General features: G+C 37.3%; 1 protein-coding gene and 1 pseudogene across 1 annotated transcript in view; both read right to left on the bottom strand.

Annotated features, from left to right (window-relative positions):
* LOC145662252 (uncharacterized) overlaps window positions 1-20787 on the bottom strand; it is a 78798-nt gene that overhangs the window by 9602 nt on the left and 48409 nt on the right. The window contains exons 10-15 of the mRNA XM_081727634.1: window positions 19328-19591; window positions 18165-18375; window positions 14953-15200; window positions 12317-12463; window positions 10132-10271; window positions 6285-6552 (exon numbers count right to left, since the gene is read on the bottom strand). Coding sequence (XP_081583760.1) covers window positions 6285-6552; window positions 10132-10271; window positions 12317-12463; window positions 14953-15200; window positions 18165-18375; window positions 19328-19591 — 1278 coding nt within the window. The remainder of the gene's footprint in view (window positions 1-6284; window positions 6553-10131; window positions 10272-12316; window positions 12464-14952; window positions 15201-18164; window positions 18376-19327; window positions 19592-20787) is intronic.
* LOC145662253 (uncharacterized) lies at window positions 18-6270 on the bottom strand (annotated as a pseudogene).

Below are 20787 nucleotides of genomic sequence, written 5' to 3'. Positions count from 1 at the left end.
ATACAAACAAAACATTAGAGATACAACTGACAGTATACAATCCGCTAATTGGCGGTACATTACACCATCGAGACCATGTGAAACATGGGGTATTCCCACCGAACCTGTCTGCCGTTAAGATCATAATGCTTATCCCAGCTTCAAGAAGTAAATTAGCTGAATTATACTGAAATATCGGATCATAACAATCATATTTGTACTTAAATATAAAAACTACTTCAATATATACAAATATAATAAATAAAAACACCATGAAAATAACTGAACCGGTTATTATGTACCATTTAAACATAAACACATTTCCTTTGAGCATATCCATAATGACTGATTCGAATGGCTTTCAATTTCTACTAATTATCAGCTATATTTGGGATACCCTAAAATACAGATAAACTTGGCTTACTTCAAGATTTCAAAGAATATAGTATTACTAAGTTAGATAATTGATCTATATAATACGAGGGTGACTTGGAAAGTTTTGAGATACAGCCAAATGAGACACTGCAGAAATAAAACTTTGCTTGCATGGGAAACACTCTACCTTTGTAAGTGTACTCGACCAGTTTTGCAACGATCATACCATATAATGCAGTAAGCGGCGTTTCAAGCGGCCGGAGTTGCCATCATTATTTGCACCGCAGACATGGAATTAGAAAGAAGGGATTTGCGAGCCATGATTCTGTACAGCCTTAAATGTGGTTTAAATGAGTAGAAGTCGCTGAAAAGGCTGACACGAGCTTTTGGGGAGAGTGCACCGAAGTGTGCAATAGTTTTTTTTTTTTTTTTTTTTTTTTTTTTTTTTTTTTTTTTTTTTTTTTTAAATGGGGTGTAGTGGAAGGCCATGAACAGCAGTGACTGAGGAAAACATTCATGCCGTGGAGCAGTTGATTAGGGACGATGCGTGAGTGACATACAGTGACATTGAGTGTGGCCTTGGAATTCGTGCGCCAAGTTTTTCAACCATCCTGCATGAACACTTGCGTGTGAAGAAGGTTTCATCTCGGTGGATGCTACATAACTTGACTGAACAGCAAAAGCAGACAAGAGTGGAATGCTGTCAGGACATGCTTCAAAGATTTCAGAGTGGGGACTCTAGAAGGGTTTCAGACATTGTGACAGGTGATGAAATCTGGATTTGTCAGTTTGACCCAGAGACAAAGCACCAGTTATCTGGGTGTTTCCTGGTGAAGCTCCACCAATGAAAGTCAAGGGGCCATGGAATGTAGAGAAGAAAATTTTGGTCACATTCTTTTCAAAAAGTAGATATACGGCTACAGTTATTCTAAAAGTTCAACGCACAGTTACTGCCAAGTGGTACACAAGCATTTGTCTACCTGAAGTGTACAACAGGATCAGGAAGAAGCGACCAAGGGTTGGTTGCGAGGAATCCTGCTGCACCATGACAATTCTTCAGTCCATTCTGGCAACCAAACAGTTGATTTCCCTGACCATATCCCTGTTAAACTTTTATTCCATCCGCCCTGCAGCCTCGATCTGGCACCATGTAGACCTTTTTTGTTCCCTGTGTTGAAGAAGAAACTTCGTGGGTAAAAGTTTTCCATCCCCTGAAGATATTGTGAATGCCTACAAAGAACAGTTAGGTGCAGTGCTTGAAAACACAGTGGCACCAATGCTTTCAAGATGGTTTAGGAGGATAAGACGTTGTGTGGAATGTCAAGAAGAATACTTCAACAAGTTAATAATAGTTGAAATAAAGATGTGTGTACCCGGAGCTGCATGTTTCAAAACTTTTCTAGTGACCCTCGTACAGCACACACACTTTTTTTAAAAAAAAAAAAAACACGTGTTATACGTCGTGGAGTTTGAAATAGCTGTTATATTTCGTGAACTTTTGCACGACGTACTATATACAGGGTATCCATCGGTCACGAAAGTTACGAATGTCACGAAAAAGTCATGAAATCAGGAGACGGTCATGAAAGTCGAGAAAAAGCAACGAAATTTAGTTTTTGGGTCACGATTTTTTTTATCTGGACAAATATAAGTATAGGCTGGAAAATTTTGTTTTATAAAACATCAAAATTCACTACCAAAAATGTGAATGGTCGGATTTAGACGCTGCCAAATCGCTAGCAAAACTTGCTTCTATCACAAGCATGAAAATTTGCCCTAATTCGCATCCAAATTCCCTCTTGAGAATGATTACGAAATTTTATGGTTTAGTAACGAAAAGGTCACGAAAAATTCACGAAATTTCATTTTGGAATTTTAATAGACTCCTTGATATAGGTAAAACTGATTTTTAATATAAACTAGTGTGTAAATATGGATACGTTTATGTATTACCACAAACAATTAACTCATTAGTCTAATTTTTATTGCTTTCGAGTTCTATTCTAATTTCTCCACATTTTTCTTAGCCGACCAGCAGCTCAATTTAATTCCGATTCCACGCTAGACAAAGCAACCAATTGCACTGAATAAATATATATGTACAACTCGCATATTTTTCCTTGTTGGCTAGTTCAAGATGAATATAAGCTTATCAATAGATACAAATAATCTCCCCGTGCAGCTCAATAGCAAATTTAAGATCCAAGTCTTGTTATATGTGCTTCGTATTCGACAAACATCGCTTAAGTATGAAAAAAATAGTTATTGGAAGCTCCTTGTTTCCTTATTAATGTTCTACTACTCGTAAAAGTTTAGTCGTTGACTAAAGAGTGGAGACATGTATGCGAAAATGGGTTAGCACATTACATTTAGGGACGGATCCAGGATTTTCTGAGGGGGGTTGCACCAATAACTACCAAAATAATCAAACACACTAAAACTCTTAAAACTGACATGCGATAATATTGTTTATATCGAGCAAGGCTGATACATAGAACGGGAAGGGGGAGGGGTAGTATTTTAAAGAGGGTCGCAACTGATACGCTGGAAAAAATTTCTTCTCCTGGCTTCTGCTTTCTTCCCCTACTTGATAAACGTTTATTGTTTTGTTTGTTAAATCCTTTTCCTTCAACCTTAAGAAAATTGACTTAAAAAACTATTGCTTTTGCAAAGCTCTGCTTTCTCTTAGGTCTCAAACGGAAAAATAATGGCAAAAAATTTCGGAAAGTGTTGCTATTTTCACTTCTAGCTTCTCATTTTAGATAGTGTATATTTACAAAGGGAGGTGCACCCCCTAAATTCGACCCTGTATATTGAGAACAAAATAACATCCGCGGAAAAAGGAGCAGAGACGGAAGATATAGAACATTTAATGACGATTGAACATTATGTACACGTGAAGACAGACCCAATACAGGATATCATTCTATGAAACCATCTGCCGCAATAACAGCCTCTAAACGGTGTCGAAACCGTCGGCAGGCATCATTGAGGTGGGTCCTGGGAATGTTTGTCACGGTATCCACAATGGCTGTCCTGAGAGACGCAACGGTGTTGTCTGGATGCTTATTAGAGGCCCTCTCAACCACAACCCAAACATAAAAGTCCAAAGGGTTGACATCAGGGGAGCTGGGGGCCACATGTCTGGGGTAACGTGGTCGTGAAAATTCGTAGCCAACCATTCTTGGGTTGAATTGGTGAGCCCCGCTGGAAAACATATGGCCTGCCACGTGCTATAGCAGTAATCTAGGGCTGCACAACGATCTTCAACACCGATGCAAGCAACGGCGTTGACTCTGGCACCTTGACTAAAGAAATGTGGAGGCATCACGTCGCCCTCACGACTCCCAGAACCATCACGGAGGTGGGGAACTTGGTGTGTATGACGGTCGGAACCTCCTCGGGTATTTTACACGGCCACCGATCATTTCTGCGGTTCGCCTGCTGGTCCTGGACGAAGATTTTCTCATCCAAGAAGAACCAGAGCATTTCTGGCTGCTCCGGATATTTCAGCTTGTTCAAAAGGTGCCTGGCGCGGGTCACTCTATTCTCCCTGGTTCTCGCGGACATGAACTGGTCTCTCCGCATCACGTACGACTTGTAACGGAGGTCTTCATACACCACACTTCGAATGGTGGCCTCGTCAACCTGCTTCTCTCTTACGAGTGCCCTCATGGACTTTCCTGAGTCCGCTTCGACAACAGCTTGGACGGAAGCGATGAATTTGGGTGTCCTGGTCCTGTCCGAGCGCTAATAATGTCGCTTTCTGCGGGAAACGGTTTCCACATCCACACTGGCGGCCTCCAGTTCTCTCCGAACTTTAAAGACGAATGACAGGGCGACGTTCAGGAAGGAAGCGATCTTGGAATCGGCGTGTCCTGCAGCCAAGGAGACGATGACTGCATGCCTCTTCATTTCCTGGATTAGCGTAGGGTTTGCCATGTTTAGTTGCAACAAAAAGGGATGTGTTAGACATATAGGAAACTGTGTCACTTATACTGTGTGTTCTTAAATAGCTGCCGCACCCTGTATATATCAGTGAAACACTTCGTTAATTGCGTTTGTCAACTTTTATGTAGTTTCAACCACTTGTTATATGACCCTGTTCACCAGCTTAAGTCGTTCATATGAGGATTAAAACACTTCATAAAACACATTTTGCACTTTTGGTGCAAGAGTTCTAAAATTGAAATAAGACCTCGTGATAAACTAGATTTTTAACGGTGATTTCCTTATGAACAACTCTTTAGCATATGCTAACAATGTAAACTCTTGGAAACACTACCAATGTAAGAATCTCTCTCTTAGGTACTACTTCTTCTAGTCTACATGTAACTTATACACATAATTTTGAATGAATGTCTATGCAAAAAATAAATTATAATTGATGATATAAGTATACTACTACTAAAATTCTTTGACATTTAATGTTAACACGTTGTATGTCGCCTTGAACTACGTCATAATCGTTTTACAAAGCGTGTACAAATGAAACCTGCTCGTAATAAAAAAGAAAGTACAGGCCAACACGGGGGAGAACGACATATGCACAAAAGAAAGAGTCAAATGTCTAACAGATGTTGGGGATTAGTAGTCATCATAGGGATCCCACTGCTTCACCAGGAGTCGAATTTCGGCCAAGAAAAATGATTTTACCTGTCCACAGAACCATTCTAGCACTGCACCTTTCACCTCATCATGGCTGTGCAACCTTTTCCTCTTGAGAACTTTCTTTCAATGGCTCGAACAAGTGGAAGTCGCATGGCGACAAGTCTGGGTTGCTGGATGGGTGAACCAGAACCTCCCGTCTTAATGCCTCGTGCGCAATGCCCGCCACATGAGGCGAGCATTGTCATGAAGAATAATGACACCAGACGTTTCTTTCGAATGGAAGCATGCAATTTGTTGAGCATCGTGCTGTAGCGCTCTGCATTTACTGTGCTGCAGGATTCTTTGAACTCCAACAATGGTCCTTGATGGCCGAAAAATGCCACAAGCACAATTTCGCCGCCGGAGGATTGGGCCTATTTTCTTCCCTTTTGACGATGACACATGTCTCCACTACATAGTTCTGTTTTGGTTCAGGGTTCGAAATGGTAGCATTATGTCTCATCACCTGTCACAACGCCCAGAAGAAAAAATCGTCACCATCTTTGTCATATCGACACAAGTGGTGGAGACACGCATCTATGTGGAGATGCTTTTGGTATACAGTAAGAGCTACAGGGACTCATTGTGCACACATTTTACGATACAACAGCTCTTGCCACACAATAGTGTACATTGTATCGTGAGGAACATCAAAACTTCATGGTCAGCGTACGTACTTTTCCGCCGTTCCTGGCGTATGACAGTATCAACCCTCGCTAGGTCATCATCACTCATGATGGCATGTGTCTGGCTTGGAAGTGAATAGTCTGTAAGTGTTCTCGACCTTTCCGGAACATCCGTGTCCAATTCTTTATAGCTGTCTTCGATCCATGTTTCTCCTCATAAATTACTCATTTTGTTGTGAATTCCACTAGGGTGACACTCCTCTCATGACAAGAATTGAATCACAGCGCACAGATCAACACAGGGTGAGTTTGCAATCGGTGTCATACCTTTTCCGTGCCATCATGGTCAAACGCCACGCATTAACAGTTGGTTTGGGTCTGGTTTGTACGCATGTCTATTACTAACTATTGTGTCACTCGCCCAACACATATTTTCCTTGATGTTCAATAAAGTGCGCAGTTACCCGGGCCGGTTTCATTTTGACACATTTCGTACTTTTCTTTGTTGCCAGGTCAAGCTGTAGACAGAAAACAATTTTGAGAAATCACCAAATATTTTATGGAGATTTAATGATGCCCGAAAATCGTCTTCTGTCTACTATTATTCATTAACATCCATTTATTTCAAATATATATCCAGTGCAACTTGCTTACCGTGACTCCTCCCCAGAAAGCAATTCCTATCACTGACAAATCACTGCCTGCAATGTAGACAGTTTGGAAATTGGATGTACCATAGGGTCCTGGGCCAATGTGAGCAACCACGCCTGCTGTGTCGAATTCCCCGTACCATGGGCGGAAATCAGGCGAACAAGCTTCTTCTAATGTTGTATATACACGGGGATGAAAAATAGTGCCAGTGTCGACACTCAACTTCTTGTATTGAGTCTGTCGGCCAGCAGTGACTTGTAGATCAGAGCATCTGAAAACAAAGAAATTGTGTCATAATAATGTTGTGTATAAAGTTAAACCATTATTATTGTCAAGGAATAATTAAGCGTAATGTTATTCAAAGCAATAACGGATAATGATTTGCATGGTCTAAATGCAATGAAAGTAAACCTGTGTCGGTCACCATCGGTTCAAATTTTGTTTTATAGGAAAATGGCAATTGACAGAAGCTCATAGGTTGCCAGGGTCTACGTTGGTTGCTCGATTTGGAAAAAAATGAAATGAAATCTTTAAGTTTTACGTCCCACGGTTATTACGGTTAGGGTAAAGGAGACGGTGATGATGAGAGATGAGTGAAATGGTGGAATGAAGAAAGTGGGAGGAAACGGGAGAACCCCGAGAAAACCCACGAGCACGGTGTTTGTCCACCACAAAGTTCACTTGGCGGAGGCTGGGATCGAACCCGGGACCCCAAGCACCAGAGGTGAACGCTCTACCACTGAGCCACCGCGCCCCCTTGCTCGATTTGGAGTTTAACGTCTTTTTGAGCGCCGAGGCGATAGGGAACGTGGACCTATGGCTTAACGTGCAATCCGAACCACATAAGCTTCCACTGGAAATCGAACCCGAATCTCCGGCACAGAACGAGCGTACGCTAACCAGGTATGGAGAAGGTCGTTAGAGCCTAAAAGCTCGCAACTTAACAACTAGACTAAAGAACAGAGCTCGGTGAAGAAATTAAATAAAAGGAATATATCCCTATGGCCCACCGTAAGTAAAACACTAGTACTTAAAATTGGTACGTATAGTTTACCTCTCCTCATAGGCTGTATCCTGGGTCTATGACTAAGGGACTACTGGAGATGGGGACGCGGCACAAGTCCTAAATGGCACAACACCTAAAAACCATTTCGCGGCACAAGTCCTAAACGGCACTAGACCTAAAAATCTCTTGTGGTGCTACCATCACGTCCGTGCCAAGAATACTATCAATGTGTTAGTTAAAGTTTTAGATATACTGTTTTATATTACAGAAACAGATTCTAGCTTAGTTCTTCAAGTAATTTGTATAAGTAAATATTCTATCGTTCTGAAATAAAAAATAAATAAATAAATAAATAAAGCCTATTGTCCTTTCTTGCTCTTTGCATGATAGCATTTGTATGGTCACAAAATTTTAACTGCCTATCAAATGTGGTTCCCAAATCCTTCATAATGCCTGTTTCTTTCTATTTACCTGGTATTAGTAACATAATGTTGTGTTTTAGTTATATATGTCATAAATTTTGCTTTCTTTGTACTGATTTGAAGTAAATGATTTTTACACATATATTTATTGTACTGAACTCTTTCTGTAGCAAATAATTGTCATACTCGTAATTAACTATTCGTTACTCGTTACCATTATTAATAATAGTTTTAGTATTACTAACATAGCTGTTACCGTTGGAATTATTATTATTATTATTATTATTAATAATAATAATAATAATAATAATAATAATAATAATAATAATAATAATAATAATAATAATAATAATAATAATAATAATAATAATAATAATAATTCAGATATGCTACATATTTGAGACCTAAGCCTTGATTGTACAGTCTGCTGCAAAAAAAACCTGCAACATGAGCATGTAAGTTTATTGTGAAACTACGCCTAAGGGAATCAATGTCTAAGTGACACAAATCAAGCCAGGAGAAACCTCGGCGTCCTCAACTGCACACTTATTTTGGAACAAAAGACTTCGTCGTTTCACAATAAACTCACATGCTCGTGTTGCAGGTTTTTTGCTGCGGACTGTACGTGAAGTTAAAATCAAAGATTGTCACGGACGGCAAATGATGGCTTAACATCCAAAATAAACTCATGGCCCCCAAATGGGGGTTAGTTTGTTTTATGTTTATTAAACGTGTTTAATAATTACAGCACATTAAGAATGTTTTTAATAGAATGTGTAAGAAAACACTTTTTAAAAAAATTAAACTACGTCAACATGTTAAAATAATTAAAAGAACCTAATTAATCATCCACTTTGTACTATAATTGTTTAACTGGACGAATCGAGCCTTAAAGGAAAAGAGTTTTCTGTCCAAATCTCATAAGCAGTGGGAAATTTTAATATTGTAGAAATTGCCCTCCTTCAATCTTAGAAATGTAATTATCAAGACGTTGAAACATATATTTTATTACTTTTAGTTAAAAGTTGAAATACCGAGTTTCACACATTCAGCTTAAGCAACTCCTTTCTTAATGGAAAATTCGAACATTAAAGAAAGTGCCCCCTTTTTCTTTCCCTTTTATGTGTTGAATTTTCAATTTTTTTTCAGTAGAAAGTTTATATGCCAAGTTTCATTTTACTAGCTTCTGAGATTTGCGAGAATTTTGAGTTTTACGTCCCACGATTATGCCGGTTAGGCTAAAGGAGACGGTGATGATGAGAAATGAATGAAATGGTGGAATGAGGAAAGTGGGAGGAAACGGAACAACCCCAAGGAAACCCACGCACACAGCGTTTGTCCACCACAAAGGTAGGAGATTCAGCGATAGTGGCTGTGAGCGGTATTGCTTGGTGTTAACAGTTTTAGAGGCTAAATTTAGATAAAACTGAGTTGGAGGACATGCGGTTCCAACAAGACAGTGCCACATGTTACATTGCACATGCTTTTATCGACGTAATATGGAAGAAGTTTGGTGTAAAAATAATTTCACAAAATGCAATTGTTAGTTGGCCTTGATCATTGCGATTTAACCTCTTTACATTACTTGTTATGGGGTTATTTGAAATCTGAAGTCGATGAAAGCGAACCACAATCCTTAATGATACATGTTAACGAAAACTGCATTCGCCACATCAGTGCCGAGTTATTGTAAAAGTCATCCAAAATTGAGTTCACCGAATTCGCTCGTATGTACGCAGTCGAGGTGTACACTTAAATCATGTGTTATTCAAAATATAATGTCACTAACAATGCTTCAAAATAAAATTTTAAAAAAGTTTGATTGTATCTTACGTAGTTTGACTTCTAGTCAAATCATATTATTCTTACCGAAAAACCCTTTATGTATTTCCTTATGTTCTTTAACTAACTAAAGTATAAATTACAGAACTGTTAGACTATTGTTCGGTTGAATAACTTGGATTTTGATCGGACACACTAAATCTGGATTTTTTGGTTTATATCAGCTGTGTATATTCTTATGTAATGATTTCCATATGATCTCAGGCAACATTTTGTATTTGACTCATTTAATTTTAGACTGATATTAGACAGCTAATAAATCCTATAATGAACACCGTAGCGCAGTGGTTAGAACGCTGGACTCACGTACACGTGGTCCCGGGTTCGATTCCCAGCCGCTGCTTCCCAATTTTCGGCGTCAAACTGGGGAGTCACGTGAAAACAAGGCGTGACGGCCACTAGGTCTATAAAGCTCCTGATGCGCCAGTTAGTGGCCGTGCTCGTCGCTAGACTGGACGTAGTTCAGTCAGTCGTTAACAGATGGCGTTGGAGCTGCTTTGGCCCACAAAATGGGCTGTTACGCTAAGTGGTTTGGTTTGGTTTAATAAACCCAATAATTGTAGATTAACTTATATCTTACCTGACACCCGACGCTGTGACATGATAAAGGCGAATAGCTGTACCTTCTTTGAAAAGTCGTACCACGTCTTCTGATGGATGCCAAATAGAGAGAACAGCTCCTCGTTTTGACTCGGGTTTCTTCGGATCCATTAATCGAACCTGTACAATGCAGCAAAGAATTCTAGAGTAAAGAACCACACAACACAATCAAAAAAATTAGACTAGCTACATAAATGGGACTGGTATAAAATGACAATTAAACTGAAATACTTTATGGAGAAAAGTCATTTAAGTACATTAGAGTTAAAAGGAATAAGAAGAGTCTCTCGATACCAGGAATGTTTGAGGCATTTCCCTATAATAATGAGAAGGAACCTTAATTCAAATTATTTAATTAATTAATATTTTCTCATACAGAGTTCCCATTTACTTGACGAGTACGAATTCCCAGACTTTTCCAGGTGGTGATTTACAAAATTTCAGGTCTACATTGTAATGTAATAGTAGAGACGGTACACAGATTTGTTTCTTTCCCTCACCTTTTTATTACAGAAGTTCTATACAAGTTATATGCTACAAATAAGTAGTTTCCTCTATACAATATTCTTTTCTCTGAGAAGTTGGATCTTCTGCCCGAAGCAGCGCGGAGGTGGCTTGATGTCTCCTGTCCAGTACAGCGCGGAGACAAAAGAAACCTCTTGCTCAAAACAGCAAGGAGGTGAGTTGGTGTCTCCTGGCCAGTGCAGCGCAGAGAGGGAAAGAACCTCCTGCCCAGTGCACCGCGAAGATAGGATAGAAGCTTCTTGCCCGACCAACGCATAAGGTTAGGAATTCTTTCTTGCCCACAGCAGCGCGAAGAGAAAGATAGGAGTGATCTCTTTTTGCTGTCGTCGTGCTCTGCTATAGCCGTCCTTTCTAAGGGAAAGTCTTTAGAAGGGTGTTCGGAGTCCTTCGTGGTTCTTCGTGTCCTTTTTCGTAGATGGCTTCTGTCGACTGCTTGAAGATCTTCGTGGAGAAGCATATGCTGTTGTTTACAAATATGATGGGATATTGCAATATATAATGTAAATATATACATCCGATTAAGGGAACATATATGTATATAATGTGCATGTAGGTACAGATTTTACAAAACAAACTAATTTATTTTATAAAATATCGCCTGCCAAATAGACAAGGCAAAAAGAAAAATGGGTTGTACGTAGTAAAAAAAATCGTATTTAAAATTTCTCGACTTTTCGAGGTTTTTTTCATGAACTTTCCTCACTTTTCCTGGTTTTCAACGTTTTCCAGGTCGGTGGGAGCTACTAATTAAAACATACTGACAACGTATATATTCCATATAATTTTCATGGAAAGTAGCTGAACCTGCGCTCTCTACACAGCGCTTCATTCACATATGAGCATGAACACAACATCTGTACATATTTCTTTACAGACACAAGTGAAAGACGTCCTGGTAAAAATTGGAAAGGGGTACCATAAAGGTGAGATTTTTTCGATTATTTTTTCAATATCTCGCACCGTTTGCAAAATTTGAATTTACTTCCGGTTGGAATTTCTAATTCATGTATGATCAGTGTTTTCATGTGTGGTGTTCATTGGGCAAAACACTCCAAACATTGAAGATTCATCTTGGACTGAAGAAATAGTTGTCCTTCGATTTTCATTATCATTTTGTCACGAAACAAACGCCTGAGAGATATACTAACCCCATAGACAAATGTGTGGTCTTGGAATGTATAATTTGTAGGATATGATGCTTTACTGTTTTAAAATTTCAACACTTCCAGTGTACCCCTAAAAAATGTAACAAAGAAATAACGGTCATTTTTTTTTTCAAATATTCAATTAGAACTTAACAATCTACACAAAATTTTCAATCGATCAGTGAAAACGGCATCTTTCTAGAGCCTATGGTTCCCGAAAACTCACTGTTGAAAGGACCGGCCACAAATATATAAACCTTTCTTGCCCACAAACATATAAACCTAGCATTTTAATATATAGATATTTGTAATTCAACAAATAAGACTTTCAACATTCCAGTCGTGCTTATTTTATTTGACTGACGCCCGAATTGGTACAGCTCTGAAAATCAACGCAGTCAGTGAGTTTGAAACGTCATTCAAGTATAATAAATACGGATCGAATTATTGAATTCTGACAACATAACTAAATAAACTTATCATTCAGATACTAACCTTTAACAAGGGGACGACGTTTCTGGTGGGAGCAGAATCAGTATTGATCCTTTGCCTAATTTCATCCTCCACCTCCTGATGTAGTCTATCTTGCAGATCTCTCTTATATTCGTCAAGAATATCCTGCTGCGTTCCACTCAATATTGACTAAAGGGAAGAAAATTGAGGAAAATCAGTGTAGTGAAGAAGATATGATTTCACCAAGTTCGGGAGAAAGCACTCGCCTCACAGAAACTAAGCATGCCATTTCACGGACCAATTTATGCTGATTACAACAGATTAGTATAATTCCTGAACGGTTGGGAACTTTTCGAGAGATTCAACGTTAAATGCAAGATTGCGCCTCCTAGCGACCTACCGTTACTATGCAGCCTGATGGTTTGTACTTGCTACTGCTTGATCACTGGGATCAATTCACAGACAAATTGTCGATTGCAAGTTAGACGACGGTTGGCAAAGATGTAATAGTAAGGCGCAAGAGATATACTAAAGAACTGTACACGAATTGTACAACAATTTGATGTGTTTGAATTCCGACCAATCAAAGATTCTGGCAGGAGATTTATCTTCTTCATCCGGATGTTATGATGTACCAATAAAACAATCAAATAAAGTTCATGTTCATGCTAATGAATCAGTTCCGCTCACCGCGATACATTGGATTGTTTCAGTTTGCGTTCCACAAGACAGGTTACCCAACCATTTGAATCACCTGTTGAATTTGCTTTTCGCTTTGGTTATGCGAATTGTTCCCTTGAGGATGCAACGCAATCGCACATATTAAATGTTCATGGTGCAAGGAAGTCCTTTGCCTGCCTCATTTCTTCATAGAAGAGAACAACAGTGATCAATTTTCATCTATAAAATATCATTATTGTGAACAGTATGACTAATTTTAGCTAACAAACCCTTTAGTTATCCCGCATATACTCATTTTTTCACATAAACTTCCAAGCTGAATTTTTTGAATAGTTCTCAACAGTATAGGAATTTCATTGGGTTGTTATAAATAGCATGAATTAGTCTTTCAAATGGCATGCTTAGTTTCTCTGCAGGCGAGTACTTTCTCCCGAACTTCCCTTGTCACAGAAACGGATAAAGTTTTGTAAATGGAATTTTGCTTCCCTTCTTAAAAAAATAATGATCTGTCTACAAAATTTTTATCCTCAGTATGCTATCAATATAATACTTTTCTCTTCCAACAGTAATATAAACAAAATTAAGATATCTTAATATGTGCTTAATATGAATTTCAAACGATGGGAACATAAGTTTTGAGGAATTCTTTTTTATGGAATGCTACGTCATAACTTCTATGACTTAAAAGCTTTGAAAATCTGCATGCATCTATGCCCTAAAAAATCACAAAATAACCTACAAAAACATATATGTTTAAGAAAAATTCCTAATAACAACAATTTATTAATAAATTTTCAAAGTTATTTTGTCCTGAACAAATATCTTTTAAGCCCTGAAGTATCGATCACACCACATTGTTGACCCCATAAATAAGAAAACTGAATGGCGTTTTATTAAAAAGTTTACAAAATTATTTTTTCCTTAATGAATGTCTTTAACCCGTGAAGCGTCCATCACAGCACAATGCTGGTCTTATAAATATAAAATATGAACGGTAATAGTGTATATTTTAGGGTGAAAAGTAAAGTATAGTGTGCTAATATTTACACGTGAAAAATTTATACGGGACCTTAATTTATATGGTACCGTACCATAATTCATTCAGTACGGTACAACACGCAATAAAGAAAGTGGACTGCAGAGGAAGAAAAAGAAATTGAAATATTCCATGATTATGCCCTATAAGCTAAGGGAGACAATGATTAAAGCAAATGAATAATGATGGCAGAATTGGTGGAATGAGAAAGTAGAAGGAAACGGGAGTACCTCGAAAAAACCCACACACACGATGTTGTCCACCACAAACTTACTTGGCCGGGAATCAAAACCATGGATGCCATGCACAAGACGTATGCGCTCTACCACTGAGCCACCGTGGCCCCAAGAGAAGAGAAGAGAAACAGAGGTTGAAGTGGCGATTTCTGTTTTCAAAGGGATTGATGGTACGCCAGGTCAAGAACCGTTACCCTTCCTTAAAATCCCGCTACACAAGGCGAATTTATTCTGAAAATGGGAATTCCAAATAACATTGTTGCCAACAGTACAAATATATTTTTCAGCAATAAGTAAAACTTGCCTAAAATGTGAACAAAAATATCCTCTTCTACCACTCCGGGCAAAAAATGATGATTCAAATATGCAGTTAGATGGCCAATAAAAACCACATTTTCGTGTTCACAAGAGCCAGTGTGTTTATCTTCCTTACATTTTTGATTCATTGAAGATCTTTTACGTGTATCATTTATGAAACTTATAAAAAATTAACAAACTTTCAACTTGCTGATGTCAGAAGTCAAACGACACAGTAAACAGCCAAGTACATGTTCTGTATTAGTTTAAAGAACGGAATTGCTTACTGATAGCTGCGTCTTCGAGTTTACAGTGTATTTTCATCAGCCGTTTATAACGTTTACTCAATAAGAATTTGACACAAAATAAAATAAAACAGGTGACATAAATTATTAAATCAGTGGACAACACTGCAACAAATAAACTACCTGTATTCTTGAAGGGTCACTGGCATTTTCTAGCAACTCACACAGCTCCTCTCCGGATCTGATGGCTTTGATATTTCTTTCTGCATTCAATGTACTAAATCCTGAAGTCTTACTTCTTTTGCCAGCGTACTCTCCATGCTTCTTCTCAAACTCAGCGTTCACCTGACTGCATACTGTTTCAAACCATTCTTGACGTTTCCGCTCAAATATCATGACTTCCTTCGCTTCACTTCTCCCGTTTCTTATTACTGTAAATATTACGTCAACAATATATTAAAAATAAATAAATAAAAGTATTTTAAGTTAGTGCTCGTGTTGGGTAAAGAAGAGTAACTAATGAAGTTAACAATGGAAAGAGTATGGCTGCCGGAGAGAACTAAGCAGAAATAAATTGGTATTAATTATTTGTGTGTGTTTTATTTTTGAAGTCAATATTTTGAAATAATCGTGTATTAAATCTCACTTATCTAAACGAAGAAAATGTTAATAAAATCGGCTTGCTATCGGTATCTACTTATCTACTTGGATTTTCTTTAGTTTAACGTCTCACGTTTATGCTCCGACGGTGATGATAATCAATTAAATGGTAGAATGAAGAAAGCGGGAGAAAAATGGAAAACCCAAAGAAAACCAATGACACGATACCTCCAAACCCACACTTTCAAAATGTTCTAATAAAGGGATAGTTTGTAAATTGTTGAAATTATCAACCATATAAGCTGAGAAGAAAACACAATATTGGTGAGTTGATACGTTTAATTGTGTTCTTTGTGTATCGTACTTTACACAATAGACCCAGAGAACAATATGGCTGCTTCAACCGAAAATAATAGAAAAATTACTAACAAGTAATTCAAAATATTCTTGCACCTTAATTAAATCTTAAATGCACCTTCCTCCTTTTCATATCCTATACTAATTGTTTCTAACGAGTATGTCGCAGAATCCCATCAGATATGTTGCGAAATTTTAGAATTTAAAAATCATCAATATTTAATAAGATTATAAGTAGTAAAAATGAATTTTCAGACAGACTGCATCAGTCAATGTCTCCAGCGGCAGTAACAGTGCACAGTATTTCACAATCACTCCTTTACAGAAATTTGTTAAGATTATACTATTATAAGCAAACAAATGGGTAACGAAGTCGTAGGCGTTCAGTAAATTGTCATGTGTAAAAATATATATACAGGGTTATTACAAATGATTGACCCGACTTCATAGATTCACTGTATCGTCATTATTGGGCATATTGTCACAAAACTTTACAGACGTATTAAAAATCTGAAAACGTTTTTTTAATGTCATATTACAAGTGCTCTATATGTGACTCCATTGCGATTCAAGTCAATAATCAAGTTCTTCCATAAGCTACTGCGACTGTGCCGAAAATTCAAAGCGTCTGACTTTGTCATCAGGCGTCATGGCTTGTAGCAATTGCAAGCGGTAAGGCTTCTGCTTCAACAGGGTGTCTACTAAAATTCCCAAATTAATTTTCGTGACTTTTTCGTGACCTTTTCTTCACCAAATCATAAAATTTCCTAACATTTTCAAGAGCAAATTTGGGTGCGAATTAGGCCGAATTTTCAACCATGCGATAGAAACGTACTTTGCTTGTGATTTGGTAACGTCTAAACCCGACCATAGGCATTTTTGGTGGTGAATTTTGACGTTTTATAGAACGAAATTTTCCAATCTGTACTTACATTTCTACAGTTAAAAAAAAAAAAAAAATCGTGACCCAAAAGCTAAATTTCGTGACCTTTTCGTGACTTTCATGACCGTTTTCTGATTTCGTGACTTTCGTGACCGATTGACATCCTGTTCAATCATTTCCGCAAGACTTTCCAAACGGTAAGTTGTGGAATGTTTAGCTCTGATTGTTCTGTTCATCAACTTTTGTGGGCTTCGTGCAAAACTCGCTCGCACGCGTCAATCGTTCTATCAGTCACTGTAGACCAACCACTTGATTTCCCCTTATAGAGCCTGTAAATTGTGTATAAAATCTCTGAATGGACTTGACAGTTGGTGGATCTTTGTTGAACTTCGTTCCAAGTGTCGGTACAGACACTGCTGCACCATTAGGACAGTCTGATGTGAATAAAACTCGAACAAAACATCCGTTTTCTCTGCGCCTATCGCCATTTTATGCCCATTGCTGCGCTCTCGCGGCAGAAATCAGAGGCGAACCCGCAACAACAATAAAATAAAAAGTTTTTCAATACGTCTGCAAAGTTTTGTGACATTATGTTCAATAATAAAGCTGAAGTGAATTTATGAAATCTGGTAAATCATTTGTAATAAACAGGTAATTACATATATATATATATATATATATAATGTAAGAGGAAAAACCGTCTTTAAATATGATGTCTTCAATCTGAAGTGTAGGAATTTTTTGAATCGGAGGAGCTGTTTGGGTTGTACACTCTTTATGCGCCTATGTTAAATGAAAATGCAACGTTGCCATTTACCTGGACCCACAACGTACGTGAATGAAGTGACTGTCTTTTACGCTAACGTATCGATGGCCAGCCTCCATTTCAAACCTGCCCCAAAAATGCCCCATCGACACGTTAGCGTAAAAGACAGTCACTTCATTCACTTACGTTGTGGGTCCAGGTAAATGGCAACGTTGCATTTTCATTTAACATTGAGCGCATAAAGAGTGTACAGCCCAAACAGCTCATCCGATTGAAGAAATTCCTTCACTTCAGATTGAAGACATCATATTTGGAGACGGTTTCCCCTCTTACATTTTGTTGTAACTTTGATAATAACAGAGTTACCCTACGTCAGGGGACTTTTGAGACACCCTGTATAAGAGGAACGAAGTTGACAAGCATTAATTTACTTTTGGACACTTATTTGGTAAGATTCGTTTTGCCTACAAAAAAGCGTGTTCACCACACAGAATCCCAAAACAGCATTATTTGTTTAATCTAGAGCTGAAGTTTGTGATAAGCTTCACATTAAGTGTCAAATATGTGTTCCACCATCGTCTGTTAGCAGCAAATAATAATGAAAGAGAAAGACTCTAATAGCTGAACTGGAAACTTATCAGAAAATCTTACAACTAGCACTTATTTTACAACATATACATTCTGAAATTGTTTGAAAAATGTTTTACTTGCAGCATTATTATAGTTACAAATGCGAAAAGATATACAATGCATAGCATTATAGTTACAGAAACGCCTCTATATACATACCATTCTTATTATCAGGTAACTTTTCAACATAAAGCAGCGGATACACTCTGAACACTAAAGCATCCACGCAACTTGCTGGACCACCTTGGGGAAGGAGTGAGGATAACGAAACAGGAAGAAAAGATGAACGATGATAAAAGCCTAATTTTGTGTCCCATTTTACTCGTCGAGTGGAGTTTGTAAAGATTTTTAATACCACATTTGATGGCATCTGCAAAAAATAAAACAAAATAAATAAATAGTAATACATTACATTAAACTTACATTGTGGTAAACAGTATGCTTAATAGAATATTTCCCACTATGAAACAAACTACAATTCAATTCAACTTCTTTTTCTCACTTTTTGTTTTAATGTACAACAATATAAACGAATGAGATGGGTGAAAATAAATATATTTGGAATTTGTGTGTACTACAACAGAAGCATTCTTCCAAATATCGAGTTTGGTACGAATAACTTTTAAATTACTGACCGAGGAAGATAACGAGAGATCTTCGCATATGATCGAAAATTGTTTTCTTTTTGAAGCGGAGAGAGATGAGCAATAGAAACATTCTTCCGTGTTGTAAGATAGGGTGTTCTAACACAGGGTGTCTACTAAAATTCCAAAATTTAATTTCGTGACTTTTTTTCACCAAATCATAAAATTTGCTAACATTTTCAAGAGCGAATTTGGGTGAGAATTAGGCCGAATTTTCATCCATGCGATGGAAACTTACTTTGCTTGCGATTTGGTAGCGTCTAAACCCGACCATAGACATTTTTGGTGGTGAATTTTGACGTTATATAGAACAAAAGTTACTCCAATCTGTACTTACATTTGTACAGTTAAAAAAAAAAAAAAAAAAATCGTGACTCCAAAGCTAAATTTCGTGATTTTTTCGTGACTTTCATGACCGTTTTCTGATTTCGTGACATTCGTATCCAATAGACACCCTGTAACATCTAACCCTTGTCATTAGGATAAAAAAAGAAACACGAAAAGCAATAGTAAAAATAGCGAAGATATGATAAAAATAGCGAAGATATAAGGTTCCAGAAAAGAAAACAAGTAATATGACCTAAAACAAAGATACATTTGAAACAAGTAAAGAAAAATTCTCACATATTCATATTTTAGAAGTTCAGTCAAACAGTTAAAGGTAAAAATAATGTATACCTCTAAAGGAGAGCAACCATCTTCGCATCCAATTAGCTCTGCTCCATGCGTGATTAATTTAGTACCAACTTTAACTACATCTTTATTAATTAATGAAATCATTTCCTGATCAACTACAGCTTTCACACTGTACCACCCATCCGTCAGTTCCAGATACACAGTTTCCTTTGTTGAACAAGTCTTGTCAGGATTCACCTTCTCATCTGTTTTAGCGTTATCTTTTTCTTGTTGTTGCTTCGTTCTTTGAAGACTATAATTACTTTCCTAAAACAAATTGAAAACTAAATAGTAAAATCTTCCAACAATTACAAATAAAGAACATAATAAGTAGCAGTGTCATATGTACACCACACGAAGGAGTTTGGTTTATGAAATCTTTCAGTTTTACGTCCCACGATTATGCCGATAGGCTAAAGGTGACGGGGATAATGAGAAATGAATGAAATAGTGGAATGAAGAAAGTGGGAAAAAACGGGAGAACCCTAAGGAAACCCATGCACATTGTGTTTGTCCACCACAAAATTCACTCGGCGCGAGCTGGAATCCAACCAGTGACCCCAAGCACTAGAGGTGAACCCTCTACCATTGAGTCTCCGCAGCCCCACGAGTTTGGTTTACATGGATGATATTATCTTAATATTTAAAAAGGAAGTGGTAGATTTCTACTACTTCCGGTTTTAGTAGAGATATTACAGTTGAGATGGAATCTATTCTTGGGATGCTTAATTGGTTGCAGAAAACCGGTTCTCGTTATCTACTACCGTTTTGGTTCTATAGCAGTCGATCTTAAAACCGGAAGTGGTTGATTTCTGCTACTTTCGGTTTGAATACAAGGTTAAAAAAAATATGGTACCTTTTCTCAGAATGCTAACTCGATTCCCAAATAACCCCTTCTCGCTATTTCTAATCGGTTCTGCTCTATGTGGATCAATATTGAAACCGGAAAGTTGTAATGGATTTCAACAAACTCCATGGTTCTGGATAATCACAATAACATTTAAAACACAGTTTCTGACCAGAACAAATGAATTATATGAATAACTATACGTTTTTTTGTTACAGTTTCAAGGACCTAACGTCCTCTTCATCAGACATTTAGAAAAGACAGATGACAGCAAATCTTATATCTTCCTCAGCCGTTAGTTGGCATATTCATTTATATGATTTTAATTGTTGTTTTTTAAATAAATTTAAATTTGTAATATGTAACAATATCATATTATTACATTGTTAATACCTGCAATTTTACAATTACATTGATCTTTATATATATATATATATTTTATCTTTATATAAAATAAAATAAAATAACAGAAATTTGGAAATTATTCAAATTGCATTAATACCCTTTATGCACTTTTCTTTTTACTTTTCTGTAACTTCTAATAATTTCTCGCATTGCTCATTTATATTTATACCACTTATCCAGTTCATTAAGTTCTCCTATTGTTCTTTCTTTA

This window comes from Thermobia domestica, chromosome 10 (genome assembly GCF_964235325.1).
Source record: "Thermobia domestica chromosome 10, izTheDome1.hap1.1, whole genome shotgun sequence".
Lineage (NCBI taxonomy): Eukaryota > Metazoa > Arthropoda > Insecta > Zygentoma > Lepismatidae > Thermobia > Thermobia domestica.
This window is presented reverse-complemented; position numbering and strand designations above follow the sequence as displayed.